We start from the raw sequence: 26,713 nt of genomic DNA on the forward strand, positions 1-26,713 counted from the left end.
GGTTATTTCTGCGAGAATCGGGAATCTGCCGGTATTCTAGGTGTAATGACTAGATGAATACCTGCAAAGAACGGCGATGTACCCTGTCCTTACTCTCGTCTGTTCAGTCTCATTTGCTGTCTCTCAGTCAACAGTGTACATCTCTATGCCAAGTTCCACAAAACTAAAGTCCCGATCGACACTGAAATGTTCCGCTTTGATTATAACCCGAACCTCTCCCGGTGGATATATCACTACTGTGAAATGTGACCATAAATGCTCATACACTGTGTGGTCATGTCTCATACTGACTAAGTTACCCCATGCCAGGTACGAGTAGGGTTAATGTTGAAATGTTTGTGTTCGTGTTGTGCTGATGGTTTAGTTAAGTGCCTTGACCTTCAGTAATGTTACATCCCATGCTAATGGCACCCCCCATTTCTCAAACACACTCCAAGTTTTCTTCCGTTTATGTATTTCATACAATCAAACATGGATAATTTTCTCAGTTCATCAGCAATTATTAGCATCTTCATCACCATAACGAAAGGAAACGCACCATCGGGCCCAGGATACAGGAGCTCTTGGTCCCTCGCATCGTAGGGCAGGCGTTTCCATAACGATACCAGTAACACATTCATTGAGGGAGGCCTGCCAGAGACTGCTGTTTCAGGAAGGGGGGAGACGCACGAGCTGACGGCTAAAAGCCAGGCAGCGCTCTGGTTGCAGCCAGCGTGGAGTTCAGCCGTGAGATTCAGAGAGGGCACCCCCCCCAGTAAGGCCTTGGGAAGAAAGAAAAAGATTTAACATTCTTTGTCATCTTACCATGTAGGGATATCCAGAGACATTGGACATCTGTACCATATAGGGCCACCATGATGAAGTGAAATAATAAAAAAAAACTAGAAAAATCGGGATTACGGGAGGCCCTCGGCCAGAAACAGGAAATGCGTCGCCTTTATTTCAGTGGGCACAAAGTTCTGCTTGCAGTGGCCTAATTTGGGCATACAGAAGTTGACATTTGGCAATGTTGGTTATTTTACAGGAAATGTTGTGTCATAATCACTCATTGACTGGAAGCGTGTGGTAGTACCGGCTGCTTTGAGAGCCAGATCTTTGGCACGGAGCTCCAGGCCGCTTCCCTTACCTGCAGAGGGAGGGGGCAGGAGACGCCCCTTACGGAGTGGTGATGCAGAACCAGGGGCCACGGTCCCCAGTGCGGCCCAGCCGGGGGAGGTGGGCCTCAGCCTGGAGACAGTAGGTGGTGTTCGGCTGCAGATGCTGAATCACCAGGAGGGTGACATGACCTTCCAGCTTGTGCACTTCCTGATCAAAAAAGGCGAGTGACAGGCTGCTCAGACCTGACCCCCAAAACGTGACCAACAGTCACAAACGTGGTACAATCAGGAGGACGCAAGATGACCAGAGCTGTGCGGCTGGTGCAGCGATGCCACGTCCTGCCCTCCAGGGGGCGCAGCTCAGCAAGGAAGACCTGCCTAGATATTCATTGGCTGTGTTCGAATTCAGGTGCTACTTACAAGGCTGGATTTGAAGACAGAATGTGTGACAGCAGTGTGACAAGCGGCCCCATTTTGAACGCCCCTTCAAATGCACCCTAGAAGTCCAAAGGTTCATTGCACGAACGTTCGAAGGATGCAGTGTGCAAAGGCTGCATAGACCACGTCCTTCGAAGGATGCAGTGTGCAAAGACTGCATAGACCACGTCCTTCGAAGGATGCAGTGTGCAAAGGCTGCATAGACCACGTCCTTCGAAGGATGCAGTGTGCAAAGGCTGCATAGACCACGTCCTTCGAAGGATGCGGCCCCTGAATTCGGACACAGCCATTGACTCATTAATTGCATGTAACCATATGTCATGTAAGTGTGTCGTTCTGGCTAATAGGGCTTAACGGTACATGCATTCGTCGTCATTTCTCATCATTTTTGGTTTAGTACGCAAAATGAAACGAATTAATACAATTACTGATACTAGTGGAACCTAAATACGGAAAACATGGTAATTGTGACTGACTAGTGCTGGTGACAGTCGGTCATAATCGCCGGTTTAGGAACATTTTGGTTTGCCAATAAAGTTGACCAACACTGAAGAGAGGGTAGTTAATAACTTCAAGACAGTCTGTCGGCCGTCAGAACTCGGATAGGATGCTGGAAATATACCCAGCATGCTAACTCACTTGAGACAACAGCATCTGGGCCCAGAGCAAGGGCAGAAACTGCCTCCGCAAGGGCAGAAACTGCCTCCGCAAGGGCAGAAACTGCCTCTGCAAGTAAGTCTCCCTGCAGCATATAAGGCACTTTTACTGGGAAATTCAGACCAGTAACTGTAGCTTACAGGCTGTTTATTGAGACAGATATGCGACCATATTTGGTAGCACTCACACGATTTAGCTCAATATGATATTATCATATTTTTGTAATTTATTTTGCATTGCCTTTGGATTGTGTTTGCAGTTTTACTAATAAATATTTATTAAATAAATTCTGTTTTTCCTCCTGTACCAACATTTCACCGAACCGTGAAGCCAAAACCGAGCTTTGTACAGAATTGTGAGTGCTATTACACCCTTAGTAAATATACACTGGAAATACACTTACCTGTCTTGGACACGTGATCACATAGCCTAGACTAACATAACCTACGTGGTGCCACTACCGTTTGGCACTAGCTAGACCAGAAAGGTCACACTGCAGACTGTCGGCGATCGGTGAGTTACTCTTCATTATATTTGCATCTGTATTACAATGACCGATAAGCAGTGGGCACAGTGACTCTCATTACTTGGGTTATATTTGCCTCAGCTGGGCCCCCGCCCCACTTTCAGAACCCTGCCCAGGAAAACAGGAAACGAATAATCTCCCCAAACCGTGGATTTCAGAACCTCGTGTTTCATAAATCGCCCTTAAGCACCTGTTAAAAAGCGCTCACACACTGCCTGAGAAAAGGCTGCTCATTGTCACCGCTAATTACACTACGCCTTATCACTCACATGACTGTGTTAAGCCCATCCTAATATTTCTGCCACTAAGATCCGCTCGTCTCTGCAATCGGCGGTGCTGATTAGCTGAGCAGCGCTGAGCTCTGACGCGTTTATCACAGATCCTGTCGACAATATGACCCGTACAGGCAGCTCGCGGTAGCCAGGCTAACCGCCAATCACATAGTTTTTAAATTTGATTGTAAGTTATGACACAATGGGCCTTCATTTAGTTTATCTGATCCCCAGGCGTGGATGAACAGCAGCTCTCTTCATCCACGGGGACATTTGTTAATGATGGACCACTTCCTCTCACGCTGGTTTTATTTTCCTGGGAGTACATGACTTGGCATTCAGCCTGTTCAGCCAGCTCTGAGTCTCTGCCTGAATCACATGGAAGCCATTAAACGCTGGTGGCACTTGCCTGTATGGAGCCACTGTGCATGAGGTAGACTCTGTACGTCAGCTTTTGTAGCTTCTTCATGGAGATCCAGCTTCCTCGTCTCCTCCGGTAGGGGGACTTCGGTGGTTTGAGTCGGACCACGATGGCTCGTTCTGTCACGTTCAGCCTCATCGTGGGAGGGCTCACTGACGCTGCACGGATCACAAACGGTGATTTCTGGTGAGGTCTGTGAGCTTAGCAGGATGGATAATGGGAGATCACAGGTACTGAATCAGTCGGGATAGTTTGTGATACTTACTCTCCCAGTGTGGGTTGAACCTGGGACTCAGCACCCAGCTGGACTGGTGACCTGAGACCTCCGCCTGCACCCTCGCGTAGTACCTCTCCCAGGGGTCTGAGGTCTGCTGGCTCAGGTCGCAGTACAGCTGTGTGATGCCCTGGCAGTGTCTTGCAGTGGTCCAGTGCTTTTCGCCATAGCTGTGGAATGGACAGTTAGCGTGTCAGAGGTGATGGGGACCCCCATGTTGCTGTGGCATGCAGAAAGACCAGCCCCCTATCCTTACCTAACCTCAGGACCTTGCTCTCATGCTTTACATTCTTGCTCTGCTGGTGACAGCAGACTTACCACTGAACAATGCCGCTTGTCATTAGTTAAGATGCCAGACTCAAAGCCAAAGAAAGCCACAGGGTCTACTCACATTTTGTACTGAACAAAATATTTCTGGTTCCCGTCAGGGTGTGATTGGGTCTTCCAGTGCAGAATATTCCGGTAATCCACTGAGTGAAACTTCACTTCCCGTAGAACAGGACTGCTGATGTTCTCCTCGCAACCTGAAGCTGAATGTTACAGCATGGTTACTCTCTTGATGCACACAAATACACAAGACTGAAGTGGAGGGTGGGTGTAAAGACCGTACCGTGAGGCTGGCAGAGCATGACCGTGCATAGCAGCAGGACCGTTGGGGGGGGCAGCATCTTAGTGCAGTCAGCAGGCCGCTTCTGGATGTCCTACCTGCGGGCCGCCTGCGTTTTAAAGCCGCCGTCGCGGAAGTTACAGGTTTGGAGAAGTGACCATAACAGGACGTCTAGTTTCTGGGAAGCACAAAGTGGCACGTTATAGTGTATCAGTACGCTGAATAGATGTGTGACATTTAAATCGAGGAATAAACGGCTGAAGGTGGAAATACAGGTGCTGTATTATAGTGCATAATCAAGAAACAGAACATTCAGGGCAATGGATACGAACGTCTACTTCAGCTTTCCAGTGCGGCCCAACGTGACGGCATGTGGCAGTAATGCAGATAATGAAAATGCATTTCACTGTGAGCTCTGTGAAGTAAAGCAAAAAGAAAAGAATAGCAGAAATAAAAGATAATAGAACAGAGGGAGACCAAAATTGAATGCTGCATAGTGTTTATGCTAAATGGTCTGATCAGCTAGAGGGTCGTCTTACCACCTGCGGGGAGACGCCGTTATGGGGTCTGTCTGTCCGTGACCTGATGCTCCGATGCCAGGGGTGGAATCAGTCTGTAGCTGCGTTGGCCGGGGTCCCTGCGTAGAGCTCTGGCTTCTTTAGGCACCTACAGTATAGATGTCCTGGATGTGAGGCAGATCACATGGAGCGACAGGCTGCTGCTGTCATGCTCGCTCTGCAGCGGTTTGAGACGGAGGGCTGTACACTCCCATACCACGCGGCGCGGCAGCCAATCCGGATACTCAGTATTGCACGCCTGTCGGAATTCCTCAGGATGTGACATGAGCTGATGAACTGCTTTAACCTGTGAAGGAAGCATTGGTGCTTAGACACCGTGGAAGGACGTGTTGCTCAGAAGAGGACCCGTCTCCACTGTGGAGGTGGTGTAGAGTGCGTGCACGCTGATCCGATCTAAGCTGAAATCCAAACAAAGCTCCTTAGTCTTGCTGATGGTTAGACAGAAGTGCTGTGATATTGGGCAATCAACCTCATTCTAATAAGGAGCCTCAATGCCATTGGCCATCATGGTGACTGACATCAGCAAACTGAAATGATGTAATTTCAGATGTTTGGTGGCAGTCATGCAGGCATCACAGTTTGGAGCAGAGGAGTTAGGAGAAATGTTGTTAGGCATTAAAAGAGTGCACAAAGAGTGCACAAAGGCTGCTGTATGAGTGAAGAAAAACGGTTTGAATTTAATATTTTACCAATAGGTTTATAAACAGGATGCAGATTGCATCAGATTACAGAACTGAAAGGTTCACCCTGGTGACTGTAACTCATCACAACACAAAGACCACCCTCATCACCTTTCCTGGGGGGTCTGCCACCATTTTCCCAGGGCCCATATTCCATCAGCAACACAAAGCTAAGGTCCATGGCATCTGGGAAAAGTGACAGCTGGAGAAGTATCTCAATGATATAATTTGCCGACTCGGGGGGGGGGGGGGGGAGCCAGTCAGCTAGGTGGTGATCACTGCTTTACACAGACTGGGGGGGGGGGGCGGTTTCAGAGCCAAACTGAACGTGATGCTTAACTATTATTAGGTACCTGGTGTAAATGAACAGATGAAAGGAGAAGCGATCGCTTGTCTCTCAGGTTAACGTGATCAGAGACAGTAAAATCATCAGCAGATGTGGTGACATGGCGGCTGACCTTTCCGCTGTTTCCTCATCGCAGTCCCCTTTGTGTTTGCTCTGACCCACTTCAAGTTTATGGTAAATATGAAAGAGTCAGAGCTGATTACTGCTATGTCATATGCGGGGGGGATATTGCGCTTTAAATTGTTTATATGACAAAACACTTGAGTTTCACTAGTAATGCGGGGCTTAGGTGCTGAAGGCCCGGCCCGGCCCGGCCCTGCCTTGCCTTCAGCCAGGTCGTCTGGGTCCAGCATGTTCCGTCCCGTTCCCCATGAATCAGGCTCCTCTGCTTGCCAGCCCTGGAATTCAGGGAGGAGGAGGAGGAGGCGTGTCCCTAAACCGCAGCGAGGACGCGGGAAACCCAGACCAGCGGGGCTCTGTGCAGGGTGGGGGGCACCCATGGGAAGGGTCAGGGGGCCCGTTGCCATGAACCCTGGCAACCTTTTGACCTGGTTGCCGCGGCGCCGTTCCCATTGAGGCTGACGCGGTATTTCAGTGTCCCCCATTCGCTCCCCCTTCTGATTTACACTTGCCATTAAAAGGCAGGACGCTGTTCCCTCGTTGTAAATTCCGCAGATGAACAATGGCTTTACCCCGGTAAAATATAAATTAAATTCTTTGAACAAAATGAGGCTTCTCGGGACCAGCTGTCCCAGGTACATTTTTATTTTGAACAAGTTAGGACAGAACATTAGTTTATCGAAATAAACAGTGCCTTTATTTATTGCAGGGTATGGTATTTCACAGAAGTGTAAGCGATACGATGCACATTTAATTGATCAATAATCAAAAAATAATACAGCCATCAGGCTGAGATGGCAAAGAAACGGAAGAGTGAGATTCTGATTAAACGGAGAGAAGCTGCTTCGGATGATTTTAATGATGTAATGATTAATATGTGATACATTGTAAATCAGCATATGTGAGTAAAGTATAATCACGGCAGTGAGAGGAAAGGTAGGCCGTCGGCAATCACTGCAGTGAGAGGAAAGGTAGTCCATCGGCAATCACATGCTGTGAGAGGAAAGGTAGGCCGTCGGCAATCACTGCAGTGAGAGGAAAGGTAGGCCATCGGCAATGCCTAAAAGCTGCATGGCTGGAAATTATCAGGTAACAAAATCTGGAGATTCAAACTGAGCAATGGAGCCATATGTGACCCCCTTCGGAGATAAAGGTCTTTCACAAACCAGAGCCACAATTATACTTGAGTTTTTTTTTTGGTTTTTTTTTACTGAAAAATGTAAAGGACAAAGGAAATGTGCAATTTTCCAAATATATGTACTTATCTTTCCATATATGTTTTCCAGCAAATTTCTCTCGACATCATCCTAGATCCACCTCTCATTCCGGCTCAGCACTGCTCCGCTCGGCCAGCAGAAACTTCCTGCTCCGCATGCATACGCGGCTCAGGGCTGCCGCTACACAACATCGGGTTTTTCCAAGGTGCTTTCACAGTAATCAGGGGCCAGGGGAAAACGAACGGCCTCACGTCACCTGTGCCCCCTGCCCCCGTCTGTCCTCTCTGCTTATACGTCATTCCTTTCCTTTCTATTACCGATTTTGGCCAATGGCAGATCTCTCAGTCTCGCTCTGCAAAGTAAGCAAACCGAACGCTACCCTACTTATCAAAGGCACTGTTACAGAGTCTGTACGTCAACCATAAAATCACAGTCAAACTTACAGCACACAGCTAGAATGCTGGCTGACCAACAATCGTCACATACAGTCAGATTCTTAGTGGTTTGGCTGCTGTTGCACATTGCGGGCAGCCTACATGTTCCGCAGAAAGATGACTGAACAAAACGGGAGGGTGATGCGGACTTTCGGCCAAGGTCCCCCCCTTTCGCACCTACAGCCACCGAGTTGTGCCACCAAGAGCGGGCCCCCCCAGTCCCAGCGGCCATGAGACAAATGACTCCGGGGGAACATGGCAAGCAAGGTGATCCACGCACAGAACGATCAGCATCCTACCCATCCAGTCACGCAGGTCTCTTACTGTCTGTGCACTTGGCGTAATTTGACGAAACAATGTATAAGTGTTTAATAAGTCACTGGACCCAGAATGAAGATTTAAGGCTTCACTATAAAACAGGAAGTGCAGAATGACAACTTGTTGAATATTTACACTGAAAATAAAATAAAATAAAAAAGCGTAACTGGAAATTCTTCCTACTGAGATGCACTTTAAGAAATCAGACAGACAAAACTACAAATGACCTTAACAGATAAAACTTGATCAAGTGCCACCTTCACATCTGCCAAACAAATCAAGAAGAAAAAAAAAGTCATAGAAATGTGGCAGAGTTGAGCAAAACATTAACCCAGATAGAGAGAGCAGCTACACTACAGTTTATTTTGGCCCAGCCACTGCATCAGACACAGAAAATGCTTAATCTTCCCCCAGAGATTAATCAAGTTTATCTATGTAGAGCTTGCATGCATTTATTTGGGTGACTATTTTATTGGTCCAGTAACTGCTTAGATTTGGCTCTTAAACTACAGGAAGCTTTCGTCTATTTGCCTAGCTGGCCTCTGTAGGCCCAGAAACAGTGCTCACGCTGAAAGCAGACTGACATGATATGTTTCCTAGGAGGGGCTGGTGCTGGGATGAAGCACTGCTGATTTATATTCCCCCCCCCCACACACCCATGCACCAGCGAAAACTTTCCCATTACATTCCGCTACTGGGCTTCCAGGCCGGGTTCACCAGTGACGATACCAGGACTTAGGCGGGGGCTTGACCGTATTTCACCAGCTGTCCTAGGCTCAGGGTGGGAGGGGGGAAAACTAAGGTCTGATTGTGCACATAAGTGGGGGGTGTCAGCCTAAATCTTCCTGTAGCTGTCCACGGTGTCCCCCGGGCCCATCTCGACCCGGCCGTGCTGCTCGAAGGGCAATTTGGGTCGGTCGTAGCCTGACCCACTGATGCCCGTGGTCTCAGTCTCGTCCGCCTCGCCCTCGCTGCCCTGACGGCCCTCCGATGCGTCGGGTTGGCAGACGCCAATCATAAAGCGAGAGCGGTCGGAGTCCGATGCGCATCTGCTCAGAGGGGCGTTCTCCAAATCTTTTAGAAGCCCGTCTGTGCTGGTGGGGCTGTCCACTGACTCTGGAAGCAGGATGGGCTCCCTCTTCACTACGAACGTGCCCGTCGACGTGGACTGGTGCGTGAAGACCGAGACCTGGGAACAACAATCAGCAAGGGTTAGGTCACCCAGTCAGCACAGACTTCAGGAATACCGCTTCAGAACCTGCTTTTTATGCACCATCCCTGTTAAATTCCTCCACAGAGACAAACCTACAAGACCCAGGACGACTGGAAATCCCTAGAACTTACCATGGTTTTGGGAAGGGAGCTGTTGGCACTGGTGATCTTCTTGTACATCATTACCGCAAAAACCAGGAAGATGACAAAGACAGTGATGGCGCTCGCGGTGACCACAGCATAATACCCCAAATCTGTAAGATAGGCGTGACTTAAGAAGAGTGGAACACACCGCGAAAGCCAACAGAAATGTGCAAATCTGCAGCTTGGAACACATTAGAAAGGCCTCCTTACTGGGTTTTGGGGGCACCTCTATGCACACCTCCTCTCCTAGCAAGGTATCAATGCCGTTCATGCCTCCCTTTAAGCTCAAGCAGTGTCTTTCGGATCCATTCACTTTAATAGTCTCCGTGCAGGGCAACTCCTCTTCGGCGTCGCATTCAAAACTTGTCACCTGTAACGACAAAGAGGCAGCATTGAGGGAACTCCGGCTCTCGTCAAGAACGAGGGAAACCAGGACAGAGCCCCTGGTGAGCAGAACATCAACAGTTACTCACCTTATCCTTGGTTATGACCTCAAACCTGAACACGTTGTAGTCATTTATGTTACGGATGTTCTGCAATTTCTCATATTGGTAAAGCGGGTGAAGGAATGTAATCTTAATCAAGTCTTGGTCGATGTTCAGGGTTGGTTTAGGGAAATCCAGTTTGCCTGAAATTGAATTACAAATAATATAATTCAATAAGTTTGCATTTGTTCCCAAACCACCTAAACTAATGACCCCTGTAATTTTGTAAGAGGGATTCTTAAAGCCTTTGAACGAAATTTAAGCTGGATGGCTGTTATATCAGGACCTCAGTCCCTTTCTGATTTACTGCAATGTTTCAGCATCTCCCTCCAGGGTCCTTCTGAATGGATCAGAGCCAGCGGAGCCTCATGGTTCATCCACAGGGCCAGAAGAGCTCTTTACTTATATTATACCTCGACCCCCACTATTCTAAATGAAACATTTACATTCGGTCGGATGAATGGCTGCTCAACAGTGACATCAAGTGGCAGCTCAGTGCCTGCAGGACCGCGGGTGACATTAAACACAGAGCATCCGCCGCCAGCAGGGGGCAGACAGGGCAAGCCCTGGAGGAGACATGCAATTCACCGACAAACCAATCAGAAGCTGTGACGCGCAAAAAAAAAAAAAAAACAGCCTTTCCCACCGTAAAGAGGTAACACTTACACTGGCCATCATAGAACGTGGAATAGGAGAACGGGGCCGAATCGGCGGGCAGGGACACGCTCGTCCCCACCAGGGCGGTCACGTTTATGTAGAAGTGCTCATCAACGTTCCGTGTTTCAGCAGAAATGTTGCAGAAGTACTCTCCAGTGTAGTTGCAGCTCTGCACCAGTACTGGTCCACTGCAGCCAGAGATGCATTAATTGTGGTGAACAACCCGAGGGAGATGCACTAAATCACACACACACACACACACACACACACACACAACCTACCTCGAGTATCCATTAACGTACACCACGAACCGTGGCAAAAGGCTGGGCTGACTGTAGTTCCAGTAAGCGACGTTCTCCAGATTGTGACAATGGACGGTCACGTTTTCGGGTGGCGGAACGTCTGTGGTGTTGGAGTACGCCGTCTCCACCGGGTCCGTGGATGAGAAGAGATTCACAGCTGACACGGGGAGAAGTTGCAAATCACCGGTTTATTCTCTTGACTGATTATAATCAGGGAGCGACCATCTGACATACATTCAGCATGTACAGGAGGAGGCTCTGCCATATGTATCAGCTGTATCCCTTTTAAAGCCCTTTGGGCATCTCCCCCCCCCCACCCCCCCTCTCGGTACCTTCCGTCTAGGTGACAACCACATGTTTACTCTAGTTAGTCGGTTCGTAGTTGTCCTTCTGGAAGGCTAAAAGATAAGTAGGGGCCGCTGATGTTCTCTGTTGCCCCCTCTATCTGTTCCGATTAGGTAGCCTTGCCTTGCCAGCGCCAGTCAGTTCTCGTTTTGATTAGTTACAGCCTTATAGAATCATTCCCTTTATTTCCCCTTATAAAATTTTTTCCTCAGTGGGCAGAAAAAAAAAAGAAAATCTTAAGATCCTGATTGCTAAAAAGGACGCAAAGTTCACATCGAATTCAAATGCGGCAGAACACTGACCGACCACTATGGGGCAGCAAAGCACTTCTGATCCTCCTGAATACCTAAACATTGATGGCAGCAGTTTTAAAAGATCAATGAGACGGCAAACAGAAATTGAGATGGGTGTATTACAGGAACCTGATTTTAAAGCGCAGCATAATCCATCTGCCTTTTCCTAAGTTCAAGGTTGCAGTACAATGTAAAATTGATTTTATTTGACTTCCAGCACGGCTTGAGAGCTGTGGTAAAGGGTTCCGAAAATGAATCAGCAGCTGAAACCATGATACGGGCCGACAATAAATGGGTGATACACCATGACATAACTTTTTTTTAATTTTTTTTATTTATGTATTTGTGATTTGTTGTGTTAAGTGACCTTGGGTGTTTTGAAAGGCGCTGAAAATAAAATGTAGTATTATTATTATTATTATTATTATTATTATTATTATAACTACTAACGAATCCCCAGGGTTCTGGGATAATTTGAATATAGATGCTACTGGAGTCACCGCGGGAATGAGAGATGAGCTGATCCAGCACTCAGACAGGAAACTGCTTAGCTGGTTTCACACTCACCACTAGTGCTGGTGGTGTACTGGAGCTGCTAGTCTGCTTTTAATCTCCCATATGATAGGAATGTTTCATATAGCGCCATAGATGTGTAGCCAAGACAAGCACTAATGTTTCAGTTGGCAGCAAATTAAGCAAAATAGTTAACTGCTAAAAGCGCTATGGGTCGCAGTGCAGAGTGCATTGAGAGGGGACCCCTGTTAATGGTCAGTAACCTTCTTATAAACGTTTTCATATATCTGTTCAGCATTACAGTATATACAGCTCCTGCTTCAGTCTATGCATAAAGATCTGGATCACATGCAACATAATTAAGTCTGCAGTTAAATGTATATCATTAAAGAAAAATTGCTATTATCCATTTATCACGGTTATAATTATTAAAATCATGCCAATTAAGTAAACATATCGCTACCAAGCTAAATGTACGGTAATCAATAAAATACCTCTGCGGAGCTAAATGTAGGGTTATAATCAATAAAACATATCGCTACCTAAGAATATATCATTAGCTTCCTCAGTAATGAATTTCATAAACAGATATTTTATTTGATGCATTCAATTCTCCATCAAGGTGCGTGTGTGTGTTTGTTTCAAAAATAACATTCTACATAACAATGAGTTACATAACATATCCAAATACAATGTTTTTGGTCTGTCAGGGAGTGTAAAATGTTTCCCCGTTGGTTACGTACAGTGAGACTGACATTTGGTTATCAACTGAAATACACATAAATTACATTTATTGAAAAGGAAGACGTTTTCCCCCCAAAGCCAGATGATTATGAAAGGGGGGGGGGGGGGACGACGACGACGACACTGTGGTCATATGGCTGTAATGAACTTAAGGTATGCTGAGGTATGCCCAAAAAAAAAAAAGAAAAAAAACACCTCAATACTACAATCTCAACCAATTAACAGTAAAGCTGTACTTCCCATGGCTCTAAAAGTACATTGTCAGAAATACAGACGTAATAACGACGGACGAGATAGACATCAGAGTAGCGCATCTATCAGAAACCTTCCCATTAATTGTTATGATCACCTCAGAGAAATTTAAAGTAGAGACAATATTCAGCGGCAGCATAAGCTACATAGGAAGAAATACCTTCCTTTAAACAATCATTCCTTAACAGTACAATGTTATTCAAAACTCAAACATTAAATTGTCAGGTGTAATTTTCCATTTATCCAATACAAAAACTGTAAAATTAATTTTCTAAATAGTGCACATTATCGATTAAAATGTAGCAGACAGCAAATCTGTAAGTTTGAGTTAAAAAATTAAACAAACAAACAAACAAACAAACAAACAAACAAACAAACAAACAAACATTACTGGTACCACAGTGGACTTGTGGTTTGTCAGGGGATCGGCAGTCGACAAAGTCTGCAAAGCACGAATGTCATCTTTTAAGACGTATTTGCATTACAGTTGTGCTGTAATGATATTTAAATCATGCTTTGCAATACTGAGCCTTTCAGTTCCTGGAGTATGTCACACAAATTATTCTGCTATACCGTAAGTCAGTGTGCTGGTGAGAGACTTTAAATATCTTTTTTCAAAGAAAATCAATATATTAGATTTAGAAACAAAATATACGTAAATATATGCAGTACTCCAAAGTAGCTCTGCTGATATGCAAGCGACAGGGTGGAAACATGACAATTATAATCAACTAGTTCAAACTAGTACTAAGCTCTGAATAAATATCCACATTCTTTGAAGCAATTTACAATAAATTTCCTGTGGGCGGGTGGGGCATTGAACAAGGTCATTTCCAGCTGCCCCTTCAAATGGACAGAGGTGGGACTTTCCCACGGGGAGATCTATTGTCCATGGTCATTGAAAGGGCCTTATTATGCTCATTTTCACTGTTTATAATTTTATTTTTAGGGTATATTACAACAGATTTACATGCTTCCAGAAACATTTCTCATACTGTACATCTCTACTGTCTATAACTCTGAAACACACTGTTAGAGGTTTAAGCCCCACCCCCAAAGAGCCCAGTATGCTCTGATTGGTCAGCTTGCCCTACAGGTTCCGCCCTTGTTTTGCAGTCTGCAGACAGATCCTGCCGGGCAAGTGGCCAATAAGGATTGTGCTATGAGATGACCTTGTCACAGAAGTAAGGGCTGGAATTTCAACAAGACGTTTCAGGCAGATTACAGTAGACTGAGAACTACTCTATTTAGTGTCGTCTTTGGGCCTTAAGACTTTGCAGACCTTTTACACGCATGAAAGGAAACACAACACACTCAAGGAAAGGGGAAAACCAAGAAATCACAACAGGGCCTCTTTTAAACATGTGCTGCGTAATGACAGACTGCATATACTAACATCACCCAGAGATCCAGCGCTGACTAAATTAGATTCAAGGAGCGTTTTCCTGCTAAAGAGCCTTGTGCTGCACAGTCGTGTGTGTAACTAAAGCTCAAGCCCAGTCATCTCCACCTGGAGCCATGCTGATATTAAGACAACCTTAATCTTTACCTCCCCTCCATATACTTCAGACGAAAATCGACGGAATCAACATCGTTTCGGCGATGCCTCACCATATGAGCCATAACCGGCATGGGGATCGTCCCCGTGTGCAGTGTCCCATCGTTCTGATGCCACCCCCACGATTGGCTGACAAAAATGTGACGCAGCGCGGTTGGTCAGTAAGACTAATTATGCAGTTACCAGCATGCTTTGTGCCGCACTGCACTTTAGTGTAAATTAATATGCATTTGTGTATCTCTGTTAATAGTAAATGTTGTAACCATGTAGTGTTTGCCATGACACGCGTGTTTCATTAGCGTGTCACCGTGAGTGTCGCCTCCTTCAGTGAAGGGTCCCCTGCTCTCGCCACCATGTGCTCATTCACGCTCTGCACGTGTGTCTGCTGCCTCAGTAACATTCTGTGCCCTCTACGCTTGTGACGTGGCATGGAATGAACAAGGCAGAGTCCCTTTAAGTTTGCCACAGACTGTTCTCGCCACTGTAACAGTGGCAGCAGGTGAGGTGGGAGGTGGGGGGCGTTCCAGTGACACCACTGCGGTCCCGGGGTCATGTGCCGTCGCTTAAGCCGGAAGTCACGCTCCCAGGTTTCGTCGCTTCAACAAGAAAAAAAAAAACCCACGAGAAAGCCTCGCTCTGCGGGTGCGAGGAGTCACTCGGCTGCCAGGAAACACATGGCAAGGCCGCGATCGCAGCCCATGCGCCATTCTCACCCACACAAGCCCAAACAAACGCACTCGCAGGAGTACAGCCCCTCACAGGGCAGACAGACCACAGCAGGGGCTGCGGTCTATCAGTGCGTCTCAGAAATGGAACGTGAAGAGGCAACCGGTTGAAGACCTTCCACCAGGAGAACCTTCTGATATATAAACTTCTCTTCAGTTTGCAGATTGAAAAAGGGCTCTGGGTGGGAGCAGCCAGTGAGACACTGCAGTGAACTCGTGTACCTTAAGCCAGTGTTTCCCGATCCGGTCCTCGGGCCCCACGGTCAGTTCGTGTTTCTGCTCCCTCTCAGCTCCTCAGTAAGAATGTGGGCCCCGAGGACCGGGTTGGGAATCACTGGCTGAAGGAAGTTCACTAGTTAAGCTCAGCAAACATGGACGTTTTTTTTTTTTTTTTTTTTTAAAAAAGAGGATGTTCACATTTCAGTTCTCCACTGAAACTGAAGTTGGACAAACTGCTTTTCTTCTAGCGCTTTCCAACATTTTTTGCTGAGATCAGATGAAATGGTGGACAGTCTCCATCGCCGACAGATAAAATTTAGACCAACCGTCCCTCAGTGTCTTGAGGTGCCTTTAAAATTGAAAACCTTACGGATAAACTGTACCCAACGTCCCTAAAACCAAACTTTACTCATTGTAAATTCAAAGATTCTAAATATAATTGACATTGAAGCAAATAAGTCTGGGTTTGCTCATTGTAATGATCTGACAGCCATCCAGAGTTTATGCAACTCTGCAATTACTGGTAGGCAGACAACTCAGTGCACGACTGATACAAACCATTCCAGCCCCCTTGTGGATTCCAGGGAGTGATGTTATACACCGATTCTTAAGGTATACCCACTGCACTGCACTTATTATAAGGCAAATCCACTGGATTCTCTGAGTGGCAGAACATTCTTCTCCTGTCCATTTGCGTCATGCATCACCATAAACTCAGCCATGTGGCGGTTAGGATATATGCTGCATTCCATTTGAACTCATAACTCAGAAATTCCGGGTTCCTAGTCGGAAATGTCAACTGAAACGCCTCCGAAGTCTAAGGAATCCAGACAACCGTGACCTCAGAATCGAAGACGGCTGCACCCTTTATCAAACGAAGTTGAAGCTGTAGTTTTACACTGTTCATTAGCACTTGTGTCTTTTCTGTGATTCATTAAATCAGCCGTACACACAATCCTCTTCCATCGTTATCTGTGGACGTGTTGCTACAGTGTTATGTGCAAAATATCGCGCAGCGTGTTATCAACTGATATTGCTAACAATGGCTAACAATGAAACGGACTAGAACTGGGGCCCGTTTCATTAAGCAGGATTTCAGGTCTAAGTAGGCAACTTGTCAGATTTAAAGTAGTCTAAGTTATCCAGCTAAGCAAGAAATCCTGCTGTTTGAAAGAGGTTCCTGGTATTGCAAAATGGCTCTCTGACTTGCTGTACTGGAACAGGGTTAAGCTGTGTGTGACATCATTCCTAGACAAGTACCAACATCTGAGGTAAACGGAACGCAGCAATAGGCAGAAGTACCTTAAGTTGTTTTACTTACTTTGGTTGTTAAGCTCTTTTGTGCAACTGGCTAATGAACTTTAAGGGGTTCCTTAAGAACAACACCAAGATAAGGAGAACAACTTAAGTATTTAATTGAACATTTTAAGGAAACCTTAAGACGTGTTTTGTGCAACCGATTTTATTTTATGGAAACCTTAACCTGGATTTTAAGAGAAATCTTCACCTAAAGTTTTTTGTGCCACTAGCCCTACCCCTTAAAATCCGTGCATGCCCGTGCAGGACGCACTGCTGCAAGACGCACTGCTGCAGGACGCACTGCTGCAGGACGCACTGCTGCAAGACGCACTGCTGCAAGACGCACTGCTGCAGGACGCACTGCTGCAGGACGCACTGCTGCAGGACGCCGGCATTAACATACCACAATGCTGCCGTTTTGCACAGATCTCTCTCTTTATTAAATGAATGTTTGATTTTATTACTGATTTACTTTACATATCGTTTATTTTATACGTCACATGTGGTATTCATTTCTTCTGTGCCACTGGACAAAAATTCCCCTCACATGAATCAATTAAGCTCTAAGATCTTATCTTAATGCAACAAAAATAGACGAGAAACAGATTTCTGAGAAAGATATGGTGCTATGTGGGGAAACTCCATGCCCAAGTTTCACATTAAAATGACATTTTAAACATTTAACGAATAAAAAGATAAATCTTTATCGTCAGTGTGCAGAGTGCATCGAAATGTCATTTTAACCTACAGCGCTTATAATGCGCGTACATAGTAAAGGATGACAACACAGGAAAACATGGGCAGAAACACAGAGAGCTAGAGTTCACCAACTCGCCTGAGCCGAGTAATCCAGACGAAGAATGATCACTAGCCCAGTGGCTAAGAAAGATTTGAATGCTGATCAACATTTTTCACTGAACTATCCCAGTTGACTAGCAGCAAAATTTCAGCACAAGTCCCACTCCAGGAACCAGCCAGTATACATGTACAAGTATGACACCTGAAATAAGATTACATATAACACCCAGCATACAGAATGGAGGCGGGTCGGAAGTTAGTTTTCACCCACATTACCCAAAACTGAACCAAGTGCAAGATTCGGTAAACGACGTCACATCAAATATGAAGTTTGTGGTGAACATCCTTTGATCACGCATGTTCACACGCCAACTACTCACTGTAAGTGAGTCTGTGCGTGTATGTCTGTGGATGTGTAAACACAGACATTAAAATAAACGCTACGTTCAAATACTGAGGAGGACGCGTCGTGATCACACAAATCCTGAACGTCACAAAGTGATAAGCGATTGCACTTCAAAGTTTAAATGGTGTCATCAGCAGATGGTGACACACATCTTACGCACACGTTCTTCAAAATGGAGCCCAGAGTGGCAGAAAGACGAACAGTGAGCATTTTCCGGAATCAAAAAGGAAAAAACAAAGCCATGCTTAAGGTGCATTAAGCAATTAGCACGTCCTGCCTCTTTAAAAACTTGACCTACATATGTCAGAACTGCAGGTTTCACACTAATGGTCTAATCTGCTACTTGGCTACCAAACTGCACCCCCTCAGAACATGTGTGCGTGTGTACTGTAAGATCGTGGCCTAAATCAAAATAGATCAAAGCCCAACAAAGGAAACACGCTTCTGTGAGATCTGGGATTCCCTGCAATTGAGGGTCCCTACGTTGTTCCAAACGTCAGAGACGATGCAGACAAGGTTCTCAGTGGTCCCCTGCATGTGACTCACTTCCCCTTAAATGACCTACAAAAATATTCCTGTGTCCATCTGCATGCCATGTTTTCAAAATGTCTTCCTTCCTGGCTTTGTACATACCACCAGATAGAAGGAACCTAGAGATGGCAAGTGTGGTGAGATCCTGCAACGCAAGTGTAAGAGTTAAGCCTTCGTTATTCAAAAGAGGAAGTTGGAATCCGAGTTTTGGCCTTCGTTTGGGGAATGCGAACAAAAACAGTACACAGGCACATTTTAGGCTACATTAAGAAGATATTACGGATTATACAGAACTCTCTTCAGTACTGCTAACATCGTCAAATTCGTATGTGACCCCTCTCGCTGACACAAGGTAAACAACCAGTACCCAGAAACAGACAGGGCCAAGTAACCACAATATAAACCAAAGGGCCATTTCCTGATTTATGCAAACTCAACAATAATTTAACTGGCTTCAGCTTTTAAAAAAAAAAATCTAAAAAAGGGAGCAGAATCTTATCTGTCGAGAGAACAAATGCTGTGGTATACACCACACTTCATCTAAAAACTGGACTTTTTTGTTCAGTAACTAACTCGAGAGCAGCAATTCCAAACCCATGGGTCGCAACCCAAAAAGTTCTCCTATGCTGATCCACAATCAAATTTCCCAGCCCCAATTCTAAAATGAACCTATATAAACAGGTCTTGAGTCTGCAAATGCTTAGCGCAAAACTAGTGAACACTCAACCACTCCAAGAAGCCAAACCACAGATGCTTAATTTAAAATTCACTGGCACATCCAATCAGATTTGTGCGATAGGTATTGATTGGCGTAAATTGCAGAGTGCACTGCATGCTTGATCACAGCGTTAATTTAAACCGATATTTTACACAGGGTCGCCACTGAGCTGGCGCGGTAAAACTTGGGTCATGGTGCAAAAATGGTTGAGGAACACTGCTCTAGAATTCAGTTCCAAGACAATTGGCTACAACCCTAAATTTGGGACAATATCTACTGGGCCAACGAGATGCCTGACAGCTTCCAGTCCATTTCATTGGAAACGCTGCATTATGTTGCAAGACCTCCCATGCAAATGATCTCCGAGTTCTGCCGCACGGATCTGAGCCACTGTCAGCAGAAACTCCCCATGCGACTCCCCATCGGCTCAGCAGACGGACTTTAGAACTCCGCTCCTGGCTGGATAAAGCGATCATTTAAAAGCGGTGGGAGCAACATGCATGATCTGCAATTTTCTAAACCAGTAACCCGTACAGACATGACCTCAAACATCTGCCTTAAGGCACCGATCGCTGGTCGGGCATCATCCAAATGGCCCCTACTTCCACTCTCTAGTGGGTGTACGATTAATGTTCTCGGCTGGGGAGGGTCTTGCCGTTGAAAAGATCAGGGACCAAGTTTACCAGGGGTTTGACTTTAAGGAAGACTGGAATCGGGGCTAAAGTCCTCGGGGCGATAGCAAACCCGGCTGTAGCCCCGAGTGATCGGACCTGACAATGCTCGAGGTTCTCTGGATACCTCTCTCACAAAGGCTATGCTGGTGCAGTGTCACCCAGCTGCAATGCAAAGGACAGAGAGGCATCTGCCACACAAAGTTTATACTCAGACCCTCACCAAAGTCACAGATTTTGAAAACATAATACTGGATGTTTCCTTTTATGTGATAGATAGATATAGATAGAGAGAGAGAGACAGACAGAACCATCTAATTAAATTCACAATCTCCCTTTTTTACTGAACTAGGCTCTAGGGAAGATCAAACATTTCCGTTAGTTAATTGATAAGATCAGATTAAAAAGCAGGGGTCTCCAACTCCGGTCCTGGAGAGCTACCATCCAGTAGGTTTTCTATCCTACCTGGCTTCTGATGAGCCACAGCTGTTCTCAGGTAAATACCGGGAGCAGGTGTGACTCATCAGAAACCAAGTGGGACAGAAAACCTACTGGATAGTAGCTCTCCAGGACCCCGTACTAAAGCATTTCGCTCTGCAAGATAATAAACAGACCTATGATTACGATGGTTAATGTAGCATCTTTAATTTTCAGTTACGGTCTGGACTCATTACCACGGCGAATTCTGGCAGACATTTCGGTCCAAATGCCCTTTAAGAATAAAGCCAGCGTAGGTGGTAGGCCTTACAAACCCAGCCTGCAGTTTGTCCCTGCAGTGAAAAGGACGTTTATCCGCCGCCGGATGGCTTGACGATCCTGGCCGTTTCCCGGTGCCACCAATATTGTACCTACTAGTTTTAGCTCTCGTTGTATGACAGCATTTCATAATTATTACCTTAAGTAAACTTTATATGGATACCCAATCGTCATCAAAGCTCAAATATTAATTCTACGAAAGCTCAGAAGTTGGTAAAAGCGTCCATGCAGTGAAATACTGCAGAAATCATCTCTCGCTCTCAGGCACTTCATTGCAGCGCATCTTTCATGCAAATGGAGTCACATTTCTGCGACATCACTGATATAAAACACATGCTGCAGAGATGAAAACTGATAATTCAAGAAGTTTCGCTTAATGGGAATCAAACAATCTGTATTTTAAAAAAATGAGTCGGGAGGGTTGAGGTCCTCTCCCATCCGGGGGGGGCCCAGGGGGATGTTTTTGGTTTTGATTATTGGGGGGGGGGCTGGGCATAAACACGGCCAAATGCGAAAAAGTCAAATGTCGCATGTAAGATACTTACAGCCAGGAAAGTGCGAGTGATTTTCCCCCCCTTTGTTTCTTAAATCGTTATTCTGGTACATTTCTCGGGTTGGCTGTGACGGCTTTCTATGCAGAGGAAGGGGAATCACGCGGATTTGATCATTTTATATCCGGATTACAGGTTCATGCATTTGACAATAAAATACAAGTGTGGTATTTAGGAATATCCCGCACAGTCCTCCGTTTGCTTGGGATGTTAATTTGTATTTACTCGGGATCCTCCGATAGTCACATCGCCGAGGGCGTCCAGAGCCCGGACACGTAAAGGAAAGCTCACAGAATCATGTCGGAATTACCTTAAAATGCAATCGAACTCAAATTATCGCCCAGTATGACCATCGGAGCCATTACTGGAGACCACAATGAACGCGATCGGGTAAAGAAAACCCATTAACGGCGTCGGAGGAGTAGCGCGGATCGGCCGTAAACACAGCGGGACTTACCGTGTGTGGCGGCGACCAGAGCGACTAAAGCCGAAGTGAGGAGCAGCGGCATCCTGAAGGCCCAGGTGGATCAGCGCCAAAGGCTGGGAAACAGGGCGACGTCTCCGTAGCGATAATGTGAAGGAAGGATACTAACGAACTTCCAGTAACTGCAGGCAGGAAAAAACCCAGCCCCGGAATGCCGCAGCGAAAGCCCCTTTACGGTAACCGGAAGGACAATACTTGCGCGTGGCCGGCGGGGGGGGGCGGAGTTTAGTGCGCGCAGCCGGCCGGGGGGGGGGGGGGGGGGCTGTCTTGCGCAAAGAACTAACAAATAAAGCATGAACACTAACGCTGGTTTTACATGGAGGTGAGCACATGTATTATAAAAGGCAGACAAGTATGTGGACAACTCTCCGTCTTTTTTTTTTTACAGCCTTTGTCTTTCTTGTTGGGTTATGTAAATTACCATTGATTTTATGACACTTGGTCGTGGTTGTGTTAAAAATGCTGTAAAAACGTAAAACGGTGGGGGTTTTACATTAAATATACATACGAATTTTACAAGTTAAAACCACTTATCAACCACTGAGTACCACTGCCAGGAAAAGACATAAAGGACAATTTAGTAAATGTACAATAACAATAATGACCGACTGTATCATTCATAAAGTGTGTTGGAGAAACTGTCACGGGGAGGAGGTGTTGCCGGATTAAATGGTGTCATTTTGCAAATGATCAGCTGTCTCCTGGCAGGAAGCTGGCAGCTGATTGCGCTTCCAGTGTTCAAACTTCAAAGCGCCTTTTCCCGCCATTCGCTCCATTAGCATGATTTGCTCTGTCCTTTCTTACATGATGCTAAAAAGGGGCCTCAACTAACCTTACTGAATACCCAACCCTAACCCCGCCCCCACCCTACCCCACATTGCAAACATACATTCTTTCAAGGAGTCACTTTGGCACAAGTGCAGCTAGGCTGAGCTTCCGAGGAATACCCAGGTACAGCGGTCAGCCGTTATTGGAGCAGGAGCTGCACAAACAGCTACACATCCATCCATACATCCATCCATTTTCCAAGCCGCTTATCCTTCTGGGTTGCGGGGCTTAGACGGAGTCCCACTAACCAGGGGAAGGAGTTGGCCTCAGGAGGAGCTGCTGGTGGTAGAAGAGGCCTGCCAACAGAAAGAGAGATGGAAGCAGGGGCAGGAGTTAAATCTCACTCCCACTGACAGCTCTGTTTGTTGGTGGTTTGTTAAACTACTCAAAATGATTAACAAAGTGAGAACCTAATAAAACTGCGTCAAAGCCAGTAACTGCCACATTCAAGATTCAAAAACTTTATTTTATTACATGCAGAATGCACAGAGCACCTGCTGTGTGACCTACTGCTTTTGTCCTGTATCTGGGTGGGTACAACAATACATTCTGTCGTACTGTATCAGAGCTCATTTTAAATAACTGACTGGTAACGATTTGCAAACAGGATCTGTACAGTAATTAAGAACATTAAAGGCTATTTACATTAAGAACTAGTTCAACCCATCCCATAGTTCAAATATCTTTAGAGTAAGCCAGCCCAGGGGAGACAGAGAGATTTTTGAAGTTGGTGGGGGGGCAAACAGTGAGCAAAAGGTCTTTGCTCTTAAGCTTATCCAGCCACGCTTGGTGAGGCATTCCATGTGATTTTATGCACTTTGACTGACACTTGCCGTCCTTCATACAATGTTACAATGCAGTCTGATATTGGCATTGGGAGCCTAATGCTTAGGGAAGTGCAGATGTAATTAAAAGATTGTTGGTTTTAATCCCCAACCAGCAAGATACTGTCCCTTGGGTGCAGAATTAGTAGCCCCCTATTATGTCACATATGGGTTAAATGCAGAGGACATATGGTGTGTCAACACTGATCACCAAATTCAATTCCAGATAAGGAATTTCCAATCACCCAGAAACGGCCTATTAGACAACTGCATAAACAACAGATTTCTCTACAGTTCGTTGCAAGTTTAAATTTACTGAGCGCCAGGGACGTGCACAGACATTTTGAGGGGCAGGGGCTCAAGTGAAATAAAGGGCACTCTCATAATTACGTATTTTTTTTCTTTTTTTAAACAAAAAAGTATATATATATTAACGCAACACTGACTTCCTTTTTAAAAAAATAATTTAAAAAGTTAATTTTATCTTCCTCAAACTCATGCAATTGTTTAATTTTCAAAAGATGTCTACAAAATAATCAGTTCACACAGAAACCATGGTCTCCTTAGTATTCACTAGGTTTATAGAGCAGCAAAGGAAACCATTCCACAATGTGCATGTTTTGAAATATTATTATTGCTATGCATGTACACATACACAATAACTGATGGTGACTGACATGGACTTAGTTTCACATTTGAGGGAGGACTGTATCACCATCATCAAATAAAACCTTCAAAATCCACATTTAGATGGAGTTTGTTTTAAACCTACTACACTCTAAAAAAATATTCTGTGGCTTAGTAAATATTAGAGAAATATTTAACTTTATTAACTTAATAAAATCTCTGAAAATCTTACTTGATTGTTTGAATTAAACTTACCAAAATAATTGAGAAAAATTCAATAAAAGCCAATGTCATGTATGTATTTGTGGTTGTATGGAATACTATTTTATAAAGGTTTAGAGGAAATTAAAAAAAAAAAGTTAAATTACTCATAAATAAAAAGTTAATTTATAAATATTGTTATTTTTAATGTTTAATGTTAACTTATTTCTACTTAGTTTTATTGATTAATGTACCAGATGCAGTTACTCAGATTTACTACATTTTTTAGAGTGTATCTATCCTCCATCTGTTTGCATCTGTAGATTTCTTCTAAATTCACCAATTTATGCTATGATATATGGTTATTAGTAACTTTATTAAGCTTATTTAAATCAATAAACTTATTTAAATCAATAAACTCCCTTTTAATATTTTATGTCAAAATAATTATTTATTTGGTAGGTAGCCATGTAATAAGCGGGATAATATATAGCGATTATCCCTTACACATTAGCTAGTCTAGTAGCTCATGAGGCATGCATGCTAGCAAAACACAGGTTAACTATATATTTGTCTTTGGCTAATCAGCAGTAAATTCGAGCCTTATTCGAGGCACTGGTAGTTTAATCTTTTGTTCATCACCAGCTCCACTCACCTCAGCACAAGCCAAGGAAAACACTGCTGGGAGGGGCTGTGTGTGTGTATATGATGTGCGCCGCTGCGCGGGGGTGGGGGGGGGGGGGGGGGGGGATGTTCGCTTCAGAACTTCTTGATCTGATATTTAGATATACTATTCTTCAATAAATATATTTGTTTGACAGGGAAGCTGTGCGCAAACAGGAATATATATTATTTAAAAAAAAAAAAAACACCCCAGAAATAAGGGCACTTTCTCCCCAGGAATAAAAAGGGCAGGTGCTCAAGCCCCCTTTGATCTCTATGTGTGCACGTGCCTGCTGAGCGCAGTATACTGTAATGTTACACATTATCTGAAGCCACACTCATATGATTATAGCTTTATTCTAACAGACATAATTTAACGTTAAGTAAAACTTGGATGGAGTCGTATTGTTTGTTTGCGGTAATATATATTAGATGTGGCAAAATCACGTTGACAATTGCAGCCAACGTAACTTTGGTATAGATTAAGCCTATATAGAATTTACGTCTACTTTTTCTGTGTTGCATACCGCTTAGGTCCCTGTGAGGCTGTGACCAAAACTGCATCCGTCACAATTTAAGGCAGCTCAATTCTCAGTTCTCATAAACAGAATGCGTGATGTCACAGATGCGGCAAGTAGCCTATAGATGTTTTTGAATAAAATGTTTTAAGTGATACAGGTGTTTGAGTTAAATCGAATCGTTAAATCGATAGGTCTTCGTGGAAGTGAAACATTTTAGAGCCATGTCTAGGCTAATGGGGGCGCGTGCACTTTACTCTGTCTACCTACAAAACAGAGATAAATGGAGCGAGTGGGTGCGCGTGCGTACAGGCGCGGGGATGCGCGCGCGTGTGTGCAAAGGCACGTGGATGAGTGAGTGGTCTCCTGCCTGCAGCAAACACGTGCTATGAGTAGTTTGTGATGTTAGATAGTTTCATGAGTTCAGACATCATGGTATCCAACCCTATTTAGGGATGCTACTTATCAAAATTTGTTATTTTTTACCCTCAAAAGTGGGGGACGGCTCAATAAGGTCCCCCCCCGTCCCCCCTCCATCTGCACCTCTGAGTCAGTTCCAACGAAGCGAGAGTAAGTTGAGGTTTAGACGAAAGAACATTCAGTCCTCGGGAAGTTTTTTTTTGACGTATGACAGCGTGGCAAACAGATTTCATCATGCGGCCAGCAAAAAAAACAAAAAAAAACAAAAGAAAACGATGATCCGGATCCAGAACTCAAAGCGGTGAGGTGTGGGCGAAAGTTGTTTTAACCGCAGCAAAGAGATTCGACTTTTCACTTGCTAAAGGCGTCAATTATTTTTCTCGACTAGCTTTTAAGTACACGCTTCCCGTTTTCTGTAATGCATGGGTTGCAATGTATATAAACAAATGGCACATTGAGCAACCCATTAAAAAAAATTAAAAGTATTCTATAAAACTGTAATGATCTTTGTTGTACGTTAAAATGATGCTGACATCATGTAAGCTTGTATGATTGTACAAACTGCTGTACAGTGATTGACCGCAAAAAGGGAATATATTTAATCTTGATATTTGGAGCTTTATTTGCGTTTACAACATATCTTAAATAAATAGTTTAATGTACATTTTGGAATCAACGGTTTGCTCCGTGATTTAAGATTTCAGTGTCCTGCGTTATGTATGAACAACGTGAGAGATGAGGGATCGCCCTCTTGCGGAGTTAGGAGTTGGAACCGGCACTTTTGAAAGGTATAATCGTGATGATATACACTCACCTAAAGGATTATTAGGAACACCATACTAATACGGTCTTTGACCCCTTTTCGCCTTCAGAACTGCCTTAATTCTACGTGGCATTGATTCAACAAGGTGCTGAAAGCATTCTTTAGAAATGTTGGCCCATATTGATAGGATAGCATCTTGCAGTTGATGGAGATTTGTGGGA

At 44.8% G+C, this 26,713-nt stretch overlaps 2 protein-coding genes across 3 annotated transcripts; both read right to left on the reverse strand.

The window, feature by feature from the left end:
* Nucleotides 1-431: 431 nt before the first annotated feature.
* Nucleotides 432-6,491, reverse strand: il22ra2 (interleukin 22 receptor, alpha 2). 2 transcript variants are annotated; one of them, XM_072709381.1, is made up of 9 exons: nt 5,067-6,491; nt 4,832-4,958; nt 4,625-4,707; nt 4,296-4,470; nt 4,077-4,215; nt 3,677-3,855; nt 3,400-3,569; nt 1,127-1,305; nt 432-761 (listed from the first exon to the last, which is right to left on the reverse strand). In XM_072709381.1, exons 4-8 carry the CDS (start codon nt 4,351-4,353, stop codon nt 1,156-1,158), a joined length of 696 nt encoding a protein of 231 aa, XP_072565482.1. In that variant the 5' UTR covers nt 4,354-4,470; nt 4,625-4,707; nt 4,832-4,958; nt 5,067-6,491; the 3' UTR covers nt 432-761; nt 1,127-1,155. The 2 variants fall into 2 exon arrangements, with proteins under 2 accessions (XP_072565482.1, XP_072565483.1); XM_072709382.1 differs by lacking the exon at nt 4,625-4,707 and having other exon boundaries at nt 4,835-4,958.
* Nucleotides 6,492-6,623: 132 nt separating this feature from the next.
* On the reverse strand, nt 6,624-21,845 carry ifngr1l (interferon gamma receptor 1-like). The gene is made up of 7 exons (XM_023799802.2): nt 21,622-21,845; nt 10,765-10,942; nt 10,493-10,671; nt 9,815-9,969; nt 9,552-9,711; nt 9,330-9,451; nt 6,624-9,174 (listed from the first exon to the last, which is right to left on the reverse strand). The coding sequence occupies exons 1-7, from the start codon at nt 21,671-21,673 to the stop codon at nt 8,821-8,823; spliced, it is 1,200 nt and encodes a 399-aa protein (XP_023655570.1). The 5' UTR covers nt 21,674-21,845; the 3' UTR covers nt 6,624-8,820.
* Between the last annotated feature and the right edge of the window lie 4,868 nt (nt 21,846-26,713).

Source organism: Paramormyrops kingsleyae, chromosome 3 (genome assembly GCF_048594095.1).
Source record: "Paramormyrops kingsleyae isolate MSU_618 chromosome 3, PKINGS_0.4, whole genome shotgun sequence".
NCBI classification, from domain to species: Eukaryota; Metazoa; Chordata; class Actinopteri; order Osteoglossiformes; family Mormyridae; genus Paramormyrops; species Paramormyrops kingsleyae.